Here is a 20,469-nt window from a genome sequence, read left to right on the forward strand (position 1 = left end):
TGCAGAAATTCACCAAAGCTCCTTCGACAGCACCTTCCAAACCCACGACCACTACCATCTAGAAGGACAAGGACAGCAGACACTTGGGAACACCATCACCTGGAAGTTCCCCTCCAAGTCACTCACCATCCTGACTTTGGGAATATCACATTCATTGTTCCTTCGCTGTTGCTGGGTCAAAATCCTGGAACTTCCTCCCTAACAGCACAGTGGGTGTACCTACACCACATGGACTGCAGCGGTTCAAGAAGGCAGTTCGCCACCACCTTCTCAAGGGCAACTAATGATGGGCAATAAATGCTGGCCCAGCCAGCGAAGCCCACATCCCGTGAATGAATAAAAAAAAACTTCTGCTTCACGTGCTTGCTCAAAAGGGTAACTGGATCTGCAATTGCTTTATTAAATGGGTCCATTGTGTCTTGTTTATGCTCAAGCTTTTAAAAGTGCTTGCAATTGAATTTTTATAACTACTCAACTTGTACAATTAAACATGCAAGAAGTTGAGTGCTGGGTGGTAGGGGTTAGATTAAGGCTTATGAAATACTCTTGAATTATACAAACTGACTTGAGGTATGTACTATTCTCACTGTGGCAATGATTTTCTCGTTGAATATGGGATGCAACAAGCCTGATTATTATTTCTTCTTTCAATACAGTATGATGAGGAGGGCGAAGAGGCAGATGATGAGGTAACTTTTTCCATTTATGATGGGAGAAATACTAAGCAAGTTTGTAGTTGCATTATGTTTGTCCTGGATTGTCTTGTTGCTCTGACAATGGAAAATAGCAGGGCCACCTTAATTATTCTCTTTTGTTTCAACAGGAAGGGGAGGAAGAAGCAGATGAAGAAAATGACCCTGATTATGACCCTAAGGTGGGAGTTTGAGTTGTTTATTTTCCAGAACATTCTTTCTCCCTTGCAGGAGAAGTGTTAGTGTCATACTAAGCCTGTACATAGCTGTATAATATGTACAGTATTTCTGAAGGTTAATATTATTATGAACTATTTTAACCACCTCTCTAATCTCCTTTATGGTATCATGTCAATTACAAACAACACTGAAATGGTTTTGAAACATTTTCCCAAGTCTTCATCCTGGCTAAAATATTGTGTGGTGGGGGTGATTGTTGGCAGCTTAAGCCTGTTGTGAGCAGGCTTAAACTCCAGCAGAAATAGGCCTGTCTCAAACTGGTTCCTCTTTTTGAGCTGAAAGAATACCAACGAACACTGGAAAGGTGAAAAATTGCCAAATGTTGCAGTTAAGATATAGTGAGACTTGAATTCAATGGAGAGGTTGGAGTTCTTCTCCTTGATCACAGAAGTTTAATGGCAGTGTTCAAAGTCATGAAGGGTTTTGATAGAAGATTTGATAAGGTAATTCATAAAAGTACCAGAGGGCAGATGAGAAATATTTTTACATTGCATTGTGATCTGAAATGCAGCGCCTGAAAGGATGGTTGAAGCAGGTTCATTTAGTAACTTTCAAAAAGGAATTCGATGACTACTTAAAGGGGAAGGTTGCACGGCTATTGAGAAAGATCAGGGGAATGGGGCTAATAGGATAGCCCTACCAAAAAGCCAGCACACACAAGTGCATTTGTTTGGTGCTGTTGTGTTCTCGTTTAGGAAAGGTGGAGGATATGTAGGACAAACTTCAGTTTTATGAGCTTTGCTGAAAAACATGAGCATTGATGAGAAAACGGGTTAGAGGAGATTAATCTTCCGTCAGATGTTTCCCATTTGTGCTGAATTTGAGAGATACTGGTAGTAATGAAGTCTTTGACAGGTCTGAGTTATTGAGGGGAAGAAAGTGTTCAAAATGGAAGAGAAAGCTATTTAAAGGCAGTTTTCAGAATTGAGATTGAAAATAAGTGCTGAAATACTCAGCAGGTCAGGCAGCATCTGTGGAGGGAAACAGTTAATGTTTCAGGTCAAGATGACCTTTCATCCTCTTGAGGATAAAAGGTCATCGTGAGCTGAAGTATTAACTCTGTTTCTCTCCGCAGATACTGACTGACCTGCTGAGTATTTCAGAATATTTTTGTTTTCATTTCAAATTTCCAGCATCCGTGGTAGTTTGCTTTTGTTTCCGGATTGAGGCGTTCAGTATCATTTCAGTTTCAGATGGTGAGGCTAAATGTTTGTTTAGGTAAGGACAACTAAGTTAGCCATCAAACCTGAATTGATAGCCAAATGACCACAGATGTTGGGAAAACTGGGACAATGCTGGAAACACTGGTCAGTGAGCAATGCCCCTTTCAGCAGCTGAGAGCTATTGATTCATTTTTGTGTCTCTAAAATTTAAAGCAAACAGACTTTGCTTGCTGTACCAAGGTAAAGATGAAGTGAATCTGAGCAGAGTGGAGGTCATGTAAGTTGATGTCAAATGAAAGCATTAAATAGAAAAAAGGCCTAATATTTGCCATAATTCTTGCACATTTCTGAGAGATCAGTGTTTGTGGGAGTCAACACAACGTATTTTAAAACTCAGGAAATGTCTTGTTGTGTGAGCTGATTAGGACCTGCACAGTTACTTTGTCACAAAGGTGAAAAATTGAATCTGTTCACCTATTTTAATTATTTGTTTTCTGCATGTCCAATCGTTGCATTGATGCATTGCTGGACTAGACAATGTCGTATCAGAAGTGAAACTAACTTTTGGTCTGTAAAACACACTGGTACATGGAGTTTCACTTTAACGTTAAATACAAATAACTTCAGTACACAGTGTCTCCCCAGTTTCTGGTTAGTGCAGATTTGATTTGCATTGAGTCGTTTCTACTCCATTCCTACTGAGCTGGAAATTGTTGGGCATTTATTTAGAATGGAGTGTATAAGGAAGGAAGGGAAACAAGCAGTAGTTTCATGGAACATATAGAGATTAAAGAGGAGGAGGTGCTTGCTGCCTTACAGCGAATAAAGGTAGATAAATCCCCCGGGCCTGACATGATATTCCCTCGGACCTTGAGGGAGACTAGTGTAGAAATTGCAGGGGCCCTGGCAGAAATATCTAAAATGTCCCTAGCCACGGGTGAGGTGCCAGAGGATTGGAGGGTAGCTCATGTTGTTCCGTTGTTTAAAAAAGGCTCCAAAAGTAAACCAGGTAATTACAGGCCAGTGAGCCTGACGTCAGTAGTAGGTAAATTATTGGAAAGTATTCTGAGAGATCGAATATATAATTATTTGGACAGCCAGGGGCTGATTAAGGATAGTCAGCATAGCTTTGTGCGTGGTAGGTCATGTTTAACGAACCTTGTAGAGTTTTTTGAAAAGGTTACCAAGAAAGTAGATGAAGGAAAGGCTGTGGATGTTGTCTACATGGACTTTAGTAAGGCCTTTGACAAGGTCCCACATGGGAGGTTAGTTCAGAAGGTTCAGACACTCGGTATCCATGGAGAGGTCGTAAACTGGATTCGAAATTGGCAGTGGTAGTGGATGATTGCTTCTCAGATGGAGGTCTGTGACTAGTGGTGTACTTCAGGGATCTGTGCTGGGACCATTGTTGTTTGTTGTCTATATCAATGATTTGGATGATAATGTGGTAAATTGGATCAGCAAGTTTGCTGATGACACTAAGATTGGAGGCGTTGTGGACAGCGAGGAAGGCTTTCAAAGCTTGCAGAGGGATCTGGACCAACTGGAAAAATGGGCCAGAAAATGTCAGATGGAATTTAATGCGGAAAAGTGTGAGGTGTTACATTTTGGAAGATCAAACCAAGGTAGGACATACACAGTAAATGGTAGGGCACTGAGGAGAGCGGAGCAACAAAGGGATCTGGGAGTTCAGATACATAGTTCCCTGAAAGTGGCGTCACAGGTAGACAGGGTTGTAAAGAAAGCTTTTGGCATACTGGCCTTCATAAATCAGAATATTGAGTATAGGAGTTGGGATGTTATGGTGAGGTTGTATAAGACATTGGTGATGCCAACTTTGGAGTATTGTGTGCAGTTCTAGTCGCCTAACTACAGGAAGGATATCAGTAAGATTGAGAGAGTGCAGAGAAGATTTACTAGGATGTTGCTGGATCTTAAGGAGTTGAGTTACAGGGAAAGATTAAACAGGTTAGGACTTTATTCCTTGGAGTGTAGAAGAATGAGAGGAGATATGATAGAAGTTTACAAAATTATGAGGGGTATAGACAGAGTAAATGCGAGTAGGCTCTTTCCACTTAGATTAGGGAGATAAACATGAGAAGACATGGCTTTAGGGTGAAAGGGGAAAGGTTTAGAGGGAACATTAGGGGGAACTTCTTCACTCAGTGGTGAGTGTGTGGAATGAGCTACCATCTGACGTGGTAAATGCGGGCTCACTTAAGTTTAAAGAATAAATTAGATAGATACATGGATGGGAGAGGTCTGGAGGGTTATGGACCAGGTGCTGGTCAATGGGACTAGCGGAATAATATTTCGGCACAGACTAGAAGGGCTGAATGGTCTGTTTTCTGTGCTGTAGTGTTCTATGGTTCTATGGAGGACAGAGCTATAAATATTCATAGCTTTTAATTTAGAGGACTTCCTTAAATTCAGCTGTTTAACCTGTGACCATATTAATGGCTGGTAGAGAAATGGATAAAAACAATAGTGTAAGATTTGGGGCGGTTAAGGGGTAGAAGATTATTACTATATGTGGCACTTCTTTGGGTATCAGGTTGAGGGTGGATAAAATGGGAGAAGCATACAGACACACACTGCCTATTCGGGAATCAGTGGGACTCTTCCAGGATCTTATCTAGGTGCTGAATAAATGATAAAGATTTTTCTAGGATATTACTGGCCTTTGGTAATGAGTTTGTTGTTTCTTGATAGGCCAGATGCCTTTTTGGAAAGGGTTAGATTTACAAAGATGGGAATGTTTTCAGGTTAAACTTGGGGTAGGAAGAAGGTTGATGGATGGCAAGAACAAGTGGATTTTGAGCTCAGTGGGCCAATGACTTGGTTATCTGGAAACTAGTGTTCAAATATTGAGCCTTTGAGAGCCAAACCTTTGTGATGTGGTGAAATAAATCACCAGTACAACTACTGCAGCATGTACCTTATGTACAATTTTTCAAACCAAGGATTAAAATAGAACATCATGGTTTGTTTGGCTCTGTTCCTCACTGAAGAAACTTAACTGGGCCAAGAGAGCTTTATATTGATTTATACTTGTACATCACACCTGGGTGTAAATGCAAATTCTCTTTCACCACTTCCCCAGTTGCTGTTAGTTAATGAGGTTGCATTGTCTGATCGCCTGGGTAAGCATTGATTGGGCCGATGGTATATTTCTATATATAACTTTGTCTAACTGCTGTAAACTGAACTATAATGGAGGGTGTAGTTTACCTTGAATGATTGATATATAATGGTCCAAAGAGTCCAAATTTAACTTTGCTTTTGATGTTTATTTGCGCTAAGAAATCTACTTTAAATGTTTTTACAGTATGAAACAGCATAGTATTGAGGTTTTAACAGTTGAGAAATTATATATGGATTTAGGTATATTTTTGTTACTGATAATTCCTTCTGGAATTTCAAAATCTTATACTGGCTTCAAGTCTTGTACTTTCATGTCAGCTGCTCTCTGAATTTTTCCTTACTAGGTTTAAATGATGGCTAGAAATAACCCTACCCCTGGTAGGTAAGGCTTGCTGATCTTTATTACATAATACTTTTCATTTAACTAACTTGCTCTGTTTTTGCTTTTGTCAAGTACTAATTAGTGAGTGGCACCTTAATCTGGCTCTTGTTGCAGTAATAACCAAAGTTTTGACAGGTTCTTTGTTTTGAAAACCAGTATTACAAAAACATCAAGTTGTGACCACTGCAGAGAGACAGAATAATTTGTAATTGAGTTTAAAGCCACCTGAGCGCTTGTAGTGCGTGCTGTACAACTTACACGTTCAAAATCACTTTCATGTGTGGGCCTTGGAGGTGCTTTGGGATTTGTAGAGTTTTAGTATTTAACTAAAGATGCAAAGTGAATGGGCTGTTAGTTTTCTTTTTCGCAAACTGGCTATGTTTAAGTACCAGCTGGAGTGCTTTATTATAGCTCTAAATTCTCTAACGTGCATGAACTAGCTCATCATTGAGCTGATAATGCCAGCTCCTGCATCATGTATAGCCAAAGTCTAAAATGAATGTGCCCTGGAGTTGGAGGGGACTTCTGTGACTATTGAGCTCTGTCCATTGTTTGGAAAGTAGGAAGGCATTCAAATTGCTGTTGGGACTTTTTACAAAATATTTAATCTCATCCAAAAACACTGCAGATTGTGCCAGAAAGTAAATCATTCTTGATCAAGAGGTAAACATCCCAAAGAATCCTGTTAAACCCAACGAATTACAGTAGTAAAATAGAAAATGCTGGAAATAGTCAATGGGCTGGCAGCATGTGTGGAGAGAGAAACAGTTCATGTTCTGAGCTGGTAAACGTTAAAGATGTAATAGGTTTTGAGCAAGTGAAAGGGGAGAGGATGGGAAAAACAACACAGGGGAAGGACTATCATTGGGTGTAGGGAAGGAGAAATTAAATGACAAAAGCTTTCAAAGTAAAGGAAATATGAGAATGGGACAGATACGGTCTAGGGCCTGTCAGCCAGGGTTGGGGGGTGCGGGTAGATTCTCGGTTGAGAAAAAATTTAAGACACACATGGGAGGCTGCATCGCCTGAACAGATGACGTGGAGAAACTGGGAGAATGGAATGAAGTCCTTGCGTGAAGTGGGGTTTGCAGATATGTAGTCAAGGTAGCTCAGAGTTGGTGGGTTTATACTGAATGTTGATTGATGCCCAGAAATAGAGACAAGCAAGTCAAAGAAGGGAAGAGAAGGCAAGAGAAGGGTGGAAATTGGAAGCAAAGTCGATGAAATATTCTTATTCGGGGAAAGAGCAAGAAAGAACACCAATACAGTCGTCATTGTACTGGAAAAAGAGGTGAGGGTGGGGGCCTGAAAGGACTGGAACAAAACTGTTTTGCGTATCCCCAAGAAAGCAGGCAGTGAGGATCAATGTGCGTATCCATAATGACACCTTTTATTTGAAGGAAGTGAATAGGGTTGAAGGGGAAGTTGTTTGATGTGAGAACAAGTTCAGCCTGATGGGAAGAGTGTGATGGTGAATGGGGACTAGTTGGGTCCCCATTCAAGGAAGAAGCAGAGGGCTGTCAGCTGTTTTTGGTGGGAGATGCATGTATTCAAGGATTCGATGTCCATGGTGAAAAGGAGATGTCTAGGGCTACGAAACTGGAAACTTAAAGAAGAACCACAGGTGTAGGGGGAAAGAGACTGAAAAAGGAAAAATATATAGTTGAGATAGGAAGCAATCAGTTCAGTGAGATAAGAATGGGTTGAAACAATGGGTCTACCAAGGTGGTCCTATTTGTGGGTTTTGAGAAGGAGGTAGAAGCAGCTTGTTTGTGATTGTGGGGGAGATGTTGTAGGTTATGGGGCACTATCTGCGGAGATGAATTCAGTGACGGTCCTGGGAACAATGGCTTGATGTTCGGTGATGGGGGTCATGGCCTGGGTTTGGGAGGGCGGGCTGTGTTGGGTGGGCGGGGGAGGAGTAGGAAAATGTGTCAAGAGTTGACTTTAGATCTCAGCTATCAGTGTGAAATGTTCGCGGATATCCTGAATACGCGGCAAGGGGTCAGATTAGAAGAAGGGATTGAGTTAAAGGGCAGTAAAAGGAAAGAAGGATCCAGAGAAGTGAGGTAACCATGAGTTATTGAAGTTTGTGATTCTTCACACCTGAAAGGAAAGGAAAAAATGTTAATGCTACATGAGGCGAAGGATTAAATGAAACTGCAGACCAGGACATTCAAGATAAGTCAGTGTGCTGAAAGAAGGGGTCAAGAGCTTGCATATAGCAAGCTCTCCCTACAGTAGAGAGAGAAACCATTCATGTCTTGGGTCTGACCTTTCATCAGAACTGGAATTAAAACAGTGCTGGAAAATCTCAAATTAAATGCAAGTCTGGCAACATCAGTGGAGAGAGAAACAAAGTTAACAGGTTTGTCATCGACAGGTGTGAAAGAAATGGGTTTTGATCCTGTCTGAGGGGGGAGGGTGAGAAGAACAAAAAGAAGTAAGGGCTGTGATGAGGTGGAGGGCAGGGGAAGTTAAAGACATGGTGCAAAGCCAAAGAGAGTGATAATGGGACAAGTAAAGAAACACAAGAAATGGCTAGCAGTGGTGTGGGTGTGAATGGCAGGATCCTGAATTGTTATCATCTGAAAACAAAGGAAATGAGAGAAAACAAACCAGTAAAGAAAAATAGACTCTTTGTATCAATATACGCTAACAATTGTGGTTCATCTACTTGGAGACTGTATACTTATATTTGGGGTAGTTGCTGAGCCTGACAGTTTGAGATTGCTGAAGTCCTGAGTTATTTTCACACTAAACTAATAAATCAATAGTTAACCTTCCGCTCCAGTGATAATGAGCCTGAAAACAAATAGGAGCAGGTGTAGACAATACAGCTGATCGAAACTGCTCTGCCACTCACTATTATCATGGTGATATTTGGCCTCAACTCCATTTTCCTGCCTACTCTCCATCTCTTGATTCTCTGAGACTAGAAATCTGTCTCAGCCTTAAATTATTCAACAATGTAACATCCACAACCCTCTGGGATGGAGAATTCCAAAGATTCACAACCCTTTGAATGGAGAAATTTCTCATCTCGGTCCTAAATGATCGGCCCCTTATCCTGAGACTCTGTCCCCGTGTTTTAGATTCTCCGACCAGGGGGACTAATCTCAGTATCTACCTTGTCAACTCCCTTCGGAATCTTGTATGTTTCAATGAGGTCACCTCTCATTCTTTTAGATTTCAGGGAGTATAGGATCAATTTACTCAGTCTGCCATCATAGGACAGCCTTCTCATCCCTGGAACTAATCTAGTGAAACCTTCACTATACTGCCTCCAAGGCAAGTATATCCTTTCTTAAATGTGGAGACTAAAACTGTGCACAGTATTCCAGGTGTGGCCTTGCCAAAGCCCTGTACAATTGTAGCAGGACTTCTTTATTCTTTGACTCCAGTCCCCTTGCAATAAAATAATTGCAAATGGCTACACCCTTGTTCAAAAAAAATAAGCGCAGCAACTACAGGCCAGTCAGTTTAACCTTGCTGGGGATGTTTCTACAAACATTTCGGGATAATAGTCACTTGGGCAAACGAGGGTTAATTTAAAAAGCCAGCAAAGATTTAAGGGCAAATCAAATTTGAACTTGCTTGAGATTTTTGGAGAGGTAACAGAGGGTTGACGAGGGCAGTGTTGTTGATGTGCACATGGACTTCTAAAAAGCATTTGAAGAAGTATCGCACAAGAGACTTGAGCAAAGTTGGAGCTTGTGTAATAAAAATAACAGTCGCAACATGGATAAAAAATTGGTTGAGTGACTGGAAACTGAGAATAGTGGTTAATGGATATTTCCAGTGGGGTTTCCCAGAGGTCAGTGTTAGCACCCCTGCTATTCCTGCTGTATATGAATGATGACCTAGACCTTGGTGTACAGGATACAATTGCAACATTTGCATTCAAATACAAATCTTTAAAGTATTGTGAATGGTAGAATTCAAAAGGACACAGGTGGGTGGAATGGGCAAACAAGTTGCAGATGAAATTTAATGCTGAGAAGTGTAAAGCAATTCATTGTGGTAGGAACAACGAGGAGACGTGATATAAAAATGGATTCAATTCTAAAGGGGGTGCAGGAGCAGAGGGACCTGGGTGAATATGTACATAAATCATTGAAGGTGGCAGGACAAGTTGATAAAGCAGTTAAAGCATACAACATTTTAGGCTCTATTAATTGGTGCATAAAGTAAAAGAGCAAGGAAGTTATGTTGAACACTTTAAAACGCTGGTTTAACCTCAACAATAGCATCGTATCCAGTTCTGGGTGCCACACTGCAAGGAGGATGTGAAGGCATGAGAGTGCAGAAAAGATTCACAAGAATAGCTCTAAGATTGCGGAACTTCACTTGTGAAGATGGATTGGAGAAGTTGGGACTGTTTTCCTTGGAGAAGAGAAAGTTGAGACGAGATTTGATAGAGGCATTCAAAGTCATGAGTCTGGACAGAGTAGATAGGGAGAGACTGTTCCTATTGGTGGGAGGATTGAGAACCAGAGGGCACAGATTAAAAGTTAATTGCAAAAGAAGCAAAGGTGACGTGAAAAACAACTTCACACAGCGACTGTTTAAGATCTAGAATGCACTCTGAGTTTGGTGATGGCAGCAAGTTCAATCGAGGAATTCAAGAGGGAATTGGATTATTTTCTGAAAAAGAAGAACATGCAGGGCTATGGCGGGGAAGGTGGGGAAATGACACTAGACGAATTGCTCCACAGACAGGGTGGGCTCCTGTGCGGTAACCATTGTGTTTAAGACATGCTATTTGCCTTCCTAATTGCTTGTACTTGCAATGCTAACTTTGTTCCTAGTATGAGCACCCCAAGTCCCTCTGAACATAAAAGCAAAATATAGCGGATGATGGAAATCAGAAATAAAAACAATGAATGCTGGAAATCTCCAGCAGGTCAGACAGTATCTTTGGAGGGAAGCAGAGTTAATGTTTCAGGTCGATGATCTTTTGTCTGTTCTGATGAAAGGTCATTGACCTGAAACATTAATTTCATCTCTCTGAATATCACCATTTGCAAGTTCAGTGCCTTTTTGCTGTCAGCTCTCCCCTCATACCCGTGTAGCTGGCTTTAAGTTTAAGGTTGTTGTCTGGGACTGGAGCACAACAGATGTCAGCAGATAAGTCGACCTTTAAAGCCTCAAAATCCTTCCAAAAACTGAGGCTGATTTGAATGTCGAGTATAAAAGTGAACTGGTGGTGTGGCTGGTGGCCATTTTGAAATGTCATCAGCACCCAGTGCAGAGTGGCGTATCTTAACACTCTTGCATCTTTGCAATACTGGTTTTGTATCACTTGTTTGATCCTGTGTGCCCAGTTAAAGGTACCGGTAAGTAAAACATGTTTGTGGGGTAAAAATTTGAAGCTGACTACTAAAATGAGTATAGTATATCGTGCCTGATAAGGAGGTTGACTTATTCACCAAGTATATGTAAAAACATGATTTTTGAGGCTGGGAAAATGGGATCGTCTGATACAACAGGTTGACTTTGACACTGCGATTTATAGTATTCCACTTTCAAACTTGATATAGAATTTAACTATTATGATCACTTTTCCCCAGTGGATCTTTTACAATGAAATTGCTAATTAACCCTATCACATTGCAGAATACTTGTTTCCACAAAGTATTGTTCCAGGAAACTGTCACAAAAGCACCCTACAAACTCATATGCCCTAGGCCATCTTTCCCAATTTGTGTTGTCCAGTCTATGTAGACTAAGGACCTCCCAGACATTACATTGCCTTTGTTACAAGCTCCAATAACTTCAAAAAAGTATTCATTCATGGGCTGTGGGCGTCGCTGGCTGGGCCAGCATGTATTGCCCATCCCTAATTGCCCTTGAGAAGGTGGTGGTGAGCTGCCTCCTTGAGCCGCTGCAGTCCATGTGGTGTAGGTACACCCACAGTGCTGTTAGGGAGTGAGTTCCAGGATTTTGACCCAGCGACAGTGAAGAAACGGCGATATATTTCCAAGTCAGGATGGTGAGTGACTTGGAGGGGAACCTCCAGGTGGTGGTGTTCCCATCTATCTGCTGCCCTTGTCCTTCTAGATGGTAGTGGTCGTGGACTTGGAAGGTGCTGTCTAAGGAGTTTTGGTGAATTCCTGCAGTGCATCTTGTAGATGGTACACACGCTGCTGCTACTGTGCATCGGTGGTGGAGGGAGTGAATGTTTGTGGATGTGGTGCCAATTGAGCGGGGCTGCTTTGTCCTGGATGGTGTCAAGCTTTGAGCATTTTGTGGGGTCTGGTGAGAGTCGGCATCAGGCGCCTTAACCTGGCATTCAGTTCACCCCGCAGCGCCAGTCCTGCTTACCAGAAGTGGCCCACTGGGCACGCTCATTCCACGCCCGGCTCCAAGCCAGCGAGTCGGGTTTCTTAGTCATGTGAAGTTTGAGAATAGGTTGCTTAATGTTCTGTCCAATGGTATTAGTACTGTTGGGGGATCTAGAAACTGCTTCCAAAAGCATTTTCTGACTTGTTATTCCTAAGACTGTGTTTATTTGTGCCATCACACTAGGGGAAGCACTTCCTGCACATGCGCAGATGCAATCAGCATCACTGTGAAAGTGAGGTGCTTTTAAGTTGCTGTTGCTGAATTCTGCATTTTTTTGCAAGTTGGTGTCTTTTTTAAATGTCTCCTTTACAACAAAATGAGTTGATGGGGAAAAAAACTTGCAGCTAAGAACAGCCATTTTAACAATCATGCTCTTGTAGTGGCAAAAATAATGTAAACTTATGGTCTGTTTCAACATTGTGATATTTTGTCATCAGATGTTTAGACAATTGTGCTCCCATTCCAGGCTAATTTGACTGATTATGATGGACCATGTTTTGGTACTTTATGATGGAGAATTTAACTTAAGGCAAAGGTTTGCTATTATTTTCTGAAAAAAGCATTACTGTTCGGCAAATAGTTATTTCAATAGTGAATACAAAATGCCTGGGAATGGCAGGTGGATAATTAAGATAAAGATTCAAGAAAAATATAAATTATTTTTCAAAAAATCAACAAATGTGGGGCCCGAAACCATGATGCTGGCATTAAGAGTCCCATTATCTCCTATCTGAGCTAGCAAGACTGAAAAATCCCTGCCCTTGTCCAACTTGTTTACCTTATAAACACAGCCTTTCAATAAAGCAGGGATGGATTACACTGGGTTGAAATACAGCTCCACATGTACTCCCCCCTCAAATATTTCAAAATCACTTCCTGCTACCTGCTGACCAGAAAGACATCTGGCCCCAGCTGCTGCATTGAGGGCGGAGTGTGCACACACACAACTGTTCCTGATGACTTCCAGGCAGCAACAGAAGTTAATGCATTCCTAGTCTCCACTCATTCTACCTCTGATCTTCTGAGCCAAGATCCTTTCTCATTAATGTTCTTGCATCATCCTTTATCAGAGCAGTTAACCCTTTGACAAGCAAGGCAGAATGGAAAAGGAGTATGTGCCCTGGACCCAGATCCACATCTATACCAAAAACCACTTGCTTCTTTCTTGGGCCATACTGTATCTGTACCAAATTTCATTGAAATCTGTCAAGTTTGTTTTTGAGATGTTGTTTACAGACAGACAAATGGGGTGAAAACATTAATTCTGCCCACTTTTAGTAGAAGAGGTAATAATGAAATGCTAACAATCTCAAAAACACTCTTTCCATCAAATTAGGTGTGAACATAGTTTTGTGTAGGTCAATAACAATTAATCCTGGATCAACTTGCTGAATTGAGTAGGGTACTACTGTTATTAGATAGCTAGCTCCAGCAGAAGAGTAGCTGTACGTTGAGCACAGCAGGTAGGGAAGGAACAGTTGAAAAATCAGGATCCCCGAATAGTGCATCAGACATGAGGCATCACCTTAGTCTTGATCTGTGACATTGCATCAATTTTCTACAATGTTAATGATTTTAAACTAATGGCTTCTCTTGGGTGAACATGAAACCTACCCAGGTTTCTAAATATAGCACATTCCTGTTTTGAGAGAGCTGCACAGGTTCAACCAGTTGCTTTAGCAGCTCACAGAGGAACTCTGATGGCTGGTTAAAGAAAGAACGCTCTTTGTATTAACACTTCTTGGCCTGTTAACTGCAATTCCAACCCCAAAATAGCTTGATTCTTTCTATCCTAGAAAGTGGTTTAGATAATCTGTATAGTGAAACCCAAGTGCCCTTCCCCTCCACCACCCCAACCCCTAAAGGTGATTAGAGCTAAGATGCCTGTGACCATTTTAATTTTGGCTTTAAGAGATGAATTCCAAGGATGGTGAAGTATTTGAACTCTGCTACAGTGGCTTCTTAATTGGCATCTTAGTTGCCTGGCTGAGTGCAGCTTCAAGAACATTCAGGAAACTTTACTACTGTCCAGGACACAGCAGCCCACTTGATTGGCACCCTATCCACAAACATTCACTCCCCCCACCGATTCATAATGGCAACAGTGTGTACCATCTACAGGATACACTGCAGTAACTTACCAAAGCTCCTTAAACAGCACCTTGCAAACCTGCAACCCCTACCACCTAGGAGATGGGTAGCAGGTACAAGTGAACACCACCACCTGGAAGTTTCCCTCCAAGCCACTCACCATTCTGACTTGGATATATATTGCTGTTCCTTCACTGTCACAAAGTCAAAATCCTGGAACCCCCTTCCTAAGAGCACTGTGGATGCACCTACACCACGTGGTCAGCAGTGGTTCAAGAAGGCAGCTCAGCACCACCTTCTTGAGGGCTGTTAGGGACGGGCAACAAGTGTTGGCCTTGTCTGTCATGCCCACATTCTGTGAATGAATTTTTTTAAAAAACTGAATTGGCACATCTTGAGAAGCCAACTTGTCCTAGTCTTGTGTCAAATTGTTAACAAAAATCTTGATGGGATGCAATTGTCAGTAATGCTGATGTAAAGGAAGCAAATTTTGAGTTACCAACTTGCATTTATTTTGTGCCTTTAACATCACCATTGCAAATTGCTTCACAGAAGTGCTATCAAATAAAATTTTACACTGACCAAGTTGTGGTTACCTGTCCTAATATCTCCTTACGTGGCTCAAAGATGTAGATTTTAAGGAGCACCTTAAAGGAGGTGAAAAGCAAAAAAAGTTTGGGTGGGGTAAGTTGTCAAATTTAGGGCCTACACAGCTGAAAGCCTGGCTGCTAATGATGAAATGATTAAAATTAAGGCTGCCCGAAACCAGAATTGGAAGAGCACAGACCTCAGGGTTGTAGGGCTGTAGGAGGCTACTAATGGGGTGGGATAAGGCCGCAAAGAGATTTAGAAAAAAGGGACGAGAACTTTAAAATTGGATGAATGGGACTTTTGCAAATTAGTATATAGGCAGCAGGCTTTAGAATGAGTTTAAAACAAATTGCAGTTTGGAGCAGTTTCGAGCAACAGATTTTTTTTAGGCAGTAACATATGATGAGGATAAGGTTTGAATAATAGGAGCTGACATCTGGCACATTGATGTTTTACTTCTTTCTGTTTACCCAAGCTATCTCCTGTTCCACGCTTTAAATCTCGTATTGAAGGTAGAGTTACCTATGCTGCTGCAGCAGAGATAATGAAACAACTGTAAGGACTATGGCGAAGGCCATATATATTAGCATGAAATTCTATATTTTGCATATGTACGAGCTTCAAGGTGTGCTGTAGAAATTTGAGCCTGCTATGCTTGCTCTCAACTTATGTTTGAAAATGTTGGTGACATTTTGGTACTGTTAGCATGAATGCAGATGAAGAACAGATTTGGAGTTTTTATAAGAAATCTGGGTGCATGAGGCTTAAAGATTGGAGGTGTGCGCTTCCGTCCAAAAATGCCTGCTTTTTGTTCCCTTCAGTAGAATTGCTGGAGCTGAGTCAGTGTGAATGAAGTGTCATCAACTTCATGGCTGCCCAGGCTCCCAGCTAAGCCCAACGTTAGTGTGTGTATGACTAGGGAATGTGTCTGCACTCCCTCAACCCTCGCTATGTATATGGCACTGCATCTTGGGATGGTGCAGACATTTAGTTTTATTCTAATAACATAATGCGTTGATCTAAAATGACAGGCTCTTTCATCTTGCTGTGCTCAAAATTGGCCTCGCTCATAACTACCCATCAAGTATTCTACAAGCAAAGTACTGCAGATGCTGGAAATTTGAAATACAAAAATGCTGAAAATATTTGTTAGGTAACATCTGTGGAGGGAGAAGCAGAGTTAATGTTTCTGGTCATTTTGTTAGATCTGGGAACAGTTAGTTTTAGGTGAGTTGCAGAGACAGGGAAAAGGAAGGTGGAAGAAAAACAAATGGGAAGGTCAGTGATCGGGTGGAGGGCAAGAGAGATTGGATGATAATAGTGGTGCAGGGTAAAAGGAGATGGTAATAGGGCAAGTAAAGAAACAAAAGTTGGGTCTAGAGGAGGTGTTGTTCCCACTTACCCCTCGAGGCCCATTTTTGTTTTTTAAACTTGCTCCATTGGAATCTCTTGCCTTGCAACACTTGTTTGTCATTTACTCCCTTCTGCCTATCCCAGACCTTCCCTTTCACTTGCCCTTCCTACTTTCCCTGCCTTTGTGCTGCTCAAACCTGTTACATCTCTTGTTTTTTTCCAGTTCAAACACCAAGCTGAAACATTGACTGTTTCTTTTTCTACATGCTGCTGAACTGTGTTTCCAGCATTGTCTGCTTTTATTTCATGGAGTGTTCTGTTCTGCTTTGTCGTCTTTGTGTGAAAGTTGAACAATGAAAATCAATGACCCGCTTTTAGTATAAAGTTCTTTTGAATGCATTTTGGTCTCATGTACCAAGTTCTTTCCCTACTTATCCTTCTGTTTTCTCACCTGAAACTCCACTAGCTCTATCCTTCCAATGTTTAGAGTTCACGATTTGCAGTGACTTTAGGCTATGAGCCAGCCTGTTGTGCAACTGAAGTTTTCCCCAGTGCTCTTCTAATTGGAAAACTTGTTCACTAGTGTGTATGTAGATAATAGCACTGAGTGAATCAAAGCAAATGAAGGATAGGTAATATTCTGCCTTCAAGAATTTAATTTCCCTGAACAACTAGTGCAATAGATTACAGAATGTTATAATTGATTTTTTTAGTGAAGGGATGTAAATTGCAATTCAACATTGAACCTTTATGGTTACCCACTTAATGTAACATTCCTCTTATACATGTTAGCACTACCTTGGGCCATTGTATGTGCTTATGATTCTCATGTGCTTTTCTCTCTCGTTAACAGAAGGACTCAAACCCACCATCTGAGTGCAAGCAGCAGTGAAGTCTGCTGACGTGGCCTTGAGGAACAACTGCACTGTACTGGCTTATTATAAACAACTAATAGTTACTTAACAGCCTTATAATGTTTTGTATTTTCTTGGTAGGACAAATTTCAATTAACTTTTTTTTTGGTTAATCTTTGGTTAATCATGAATCCTTGAATCAGCCAGTTCAGAACATGGTTGCTACTCTTGCATTGTGTTTTTTAGTTGGTTATTGATGGAATGGAGTTTTTAAGTTGTGAATTTGTCATCCCACTGTTACAGAATTTGCGTTCTTCGGAATTCTTGCATTAGAAGCAGCACCAATGGAAGGCTTTTAGAACGACAAAATTCAGAGACCAATATTTGTTTAGAAATATTCTGCTGGAGAACAATCAACCAAAGTAATTATCCTTTTCTTCAGCCCTGTTGTCTGAATATATAAAACTGTGGAAAGATTCATTTTGTAGTTGGATGGGTGTAACGTAGACTTTATACAAAATGATAGAAATAAAATTGTGCAACATGTCTGTGCTTACACTAGCTGTGCCTTCATTACTCACATTCCTGTAAAGATGCAGTTAGAGTTACTTCCCAGGAGACACTCATTGAAACTGTGGCTGGCTCCATGTATGGAGTTGCAGAATAGTTAATGGGAGTTATTCAAAATGTCCAAACGTGTACTGCTCATACATTGCTTAATTATGCTATGGTTTTTGTCTCATTTGTTTTAGTGAGGTTGTAAACAACATGAAAGCTTAGCCACCACCTGAAGGTCATACTGTACCACTTGGTGTGAATAAAAACTAGTATTTTCATATTTTCTTACTGAACTTTCTTCCAGCTGGTGTGATGCATCTTACACATTGGTACTACATAATAGCATTTCTTGCTGATTGGACTATGACCTGGGGACAGCGCTTGCATCTTTGACTGAAGACCTGAGTCCCAGTGGTTAGTCATTGGCTCAGTGCTTTGCCTGTGTTTTCCTGAGGAGAGAGACATGTCTAAGCTTTTTATTTGGCACTCACCAGGACGCCTTGCAAGAACACCAACACGAAAACAATAATCTACACTGCATGTGAAGGGAGCACTGATTGGCTGACAAGTGGCGTTGCCATGGAGAATGCACCAGTGATGGTGACTGACAGTTAACTGCCAAGCCTTGTTTATCACATTTGCATGTGTTAGAAACTACATATATTAATACACAGGGTCCTGTTCTTCACAGACAGAACATGTACACACACTGCCTGTTATACAAATAATGATAGACATTCACTGACTCATTCCTCAGGGCAATTACTTGACCAATCAGGGTCAAGCTATCTGGTTTGAATTTCAAACAATACTTGGCAGTTAACTGTCAGCCATCATGACTGATGCATTCTCCATGGCAATACTGCTATCGTTGAATTACCCACTATCAATATCTTGGGGTTACCATTGATTAGAAACTGACCTGGAATAGCCATATAAATAATGCGGCTCCCCAAAGTCTGTCCACAAGGTACAAGTCAGTAGTGTGATGGAACACTCTCCACTTGCCTGAATGCAACTCCAAAAATACTCAAGCTTGACACCCCGTTCACTGTGGGTTTACCTACACCACATGGACTGCAGCAGTTCAAGAAGGCAGCTCACCACCGCCTTCAAGAGCATTTAGGGATGGGCAATAAATGCAGGCCTAGCCAGCAAAGCCCACATCCATTGAATGAATAAAAGAAAAGGACCCAGGGGACTCCTGCACTACCTGCTTTGTGCTTTTACTCTGTCTGGTGGTCACCCATTCCCTTTCTGCCTGTGCAATCTTTACTGGCAGTGTGACCACCTCACCCTATGTACTATCTATGAATAGATCATCCTTGCGGATGCTCCACAATGATTCCACCCACGGCTCCAGCTCCAAAACAGGGATTTCTGGTAGCTGTAGCCAGAGATGCCTCCTGCACACGTGGTCGCTGTGAACACTGGACGTGTCCCTGACTTTCCACATCACAGGAGGAAGTATTCCACTTGGGCGAGCTGCCCTGTCATGACTTGCCCTTAAGTTACTCCCTTTACTTTTACTTCCTCTAGTTTAGAAAATGTTAGAGACAGTCCAAATACCATTGAAGCCGCGCATCCTCAACACTCATTCACATCTAATGTTATATGTTATTGAGACTAGGACCTGAGGGCACAGCCTCAGAGTAAAGGGAAAACCTTTTAGAACAGAGATGAGAAACTTCTTTAGCCAGAGAGTGGTGAATCTATGGAATTCATTGCCACAGAAGGCTGTGGAGGCCAGGTCATTGAGTGTATTTAAGACCGAGATAGATAGGTTCTTGATTGGTAAGGGGATCAAAGGTTACGGGGAGAAGGCAGGCGAATGGGGTTGAGAAACTTCTCAGCCATGATTGAATGGCGGAGCAGACTCAATGGGCCGATTGGCCTAATTTCTGCTCCTATGTTTTATGGTCTTATGCTACGTCTTGGTGCTGACCCTTCACTTGGAGTGGCATCTGAGCCAGCCTGCTCACCCTGCTGTCCTGTTGGCCTCGATGACCTTGGCGGTTGTCCTCTGGCCAGTGGAGCCTGTGCTGGCCCTGCCTGGGAGGGAGCTGCCAGTTCCACAACTGCCATCTCTTCAGTTGCTGCAGCCTCATTGGATCCCATGGTCACTGGGAGAGGGGCGGAGGAGCTGCTACCCTCATCTGGGAGTTGCCCGCAGAGACGCCAGGCCGCAGCTGCGCCCACGTGAGGTCACTTCAGACCTCCCTGCTCATTGTGGATGGATGGGCACTGAGCTGTGAAACTTGGTGCCCAAACCATCTCCCACACTGGCACTGACCAGCTGAGGTCAATGCCAGTGTGAGGGCCTGCTGGTCAGAGCGCATCCCCAGGAAGCCCTGATTGGTCTCCTGGAGGAGCCTCTCCACAAGAGTCACCATCTCTCTATGGAGGATGCACAGCGCTCGGCCATGGTGCTCATTGCATCAGTGATGCTCCTCCATGGGCACCATGCCACGCATAGCCTCATGTATCTCCACCAGATCCTCCCGCACACCCTGCTGGACCTCCAGTGTTCGCTGCCTCACGGACGACTCCAGAGGCACATCATCAGCCACTGACTGAGCATATACCTGGTCCCCTGCAGCCCTCTGACTGCCAGTGCCCTGGGCACACTCTGTCTCTGCCCACACCTCAAGCGAGTGTGAAATGCCCTCACTGTTGTGCTCCGGGACACTAGCCAAATATCTAATTCCCACCGAGGTGCTAGTATCTGCGCTGGTGCCTGCCTGACTGAGATGGTGTGACGCTGGTGAGACTTCAGGGCCCTCAGGTGTGAGAGGTGGCCCTCTGCCTCCTCCTCCCGGTCCTGCTTCAGTGATGCTGAACGGAAGAACAAGGATGTTTGATTAGTTACAGTGGAGACAATATCAACTTGCCTGCCGCTCCTCCAGATCATTATGTGCTCATCCTTCCATAATCAATGGTCAACCCATGTTACTAGCTTCAGTCACTGAGCATTCAGCAGTGTCACTGCTGCCGGGACACACATGGTGACCTCTGCTTGGTAAACATACCTCCCCATGGCACCCCAGCCTCAC

The 20,469-nt window shown here is 42.4% G+C and overlaps 1 protein-coding gene across 2 annotated transcripts in view; it reads left to right on the top strand.

Annotated features, from left to right (window-relative positions):
- nap1l1 (nucleosome assembly protein 1-like 1) overlaps nt 1-17,694 on the top strand; it is a 113,308-nt gene extending 95,614 nt beyond the window's left edge. Inside the window, exons 13-15 of one of the 2 annotated variants that reach the window (XM_041216073.1) lie at nt 657-689; nt 824-874; nt 16,858-17,694. In XM_041216073.1, the coding sequence (XP_041072007.1) occupies nt 657-689; nt 824-874; nt 16,858-16,896 (123 nt within the window). In that variant the 3' untranslated portion in view covers nt 16,897-17,694. Of the gene's footprint in view, nt 1-656; nt 690-823; nt 875-5,583; nt 5,628-16,857 lie in introns of those variants that run through there. The other variant, XM_041216074.1, reaches the window with a different exon arrangement.
- The last annotated feature ends 2,775 nt before the right edge of the window (nt 17,695-20,469 follow it).

This window comes from Carcharodon carcharias, chromosome 21 (genome assembly GCF_017639515.1).
Source record: "Carcharodon carcharias isolate sCarCar2 chromosome 21, sCarCar2.pri, whole genome shotgun sequence".
Lineage (NCBI taxonomy): Eukaryota > Metazoa > Chordata > Chondrichthyes > Lamniformes > Lamnidae > Carcharodon > Carcharodon carcharias.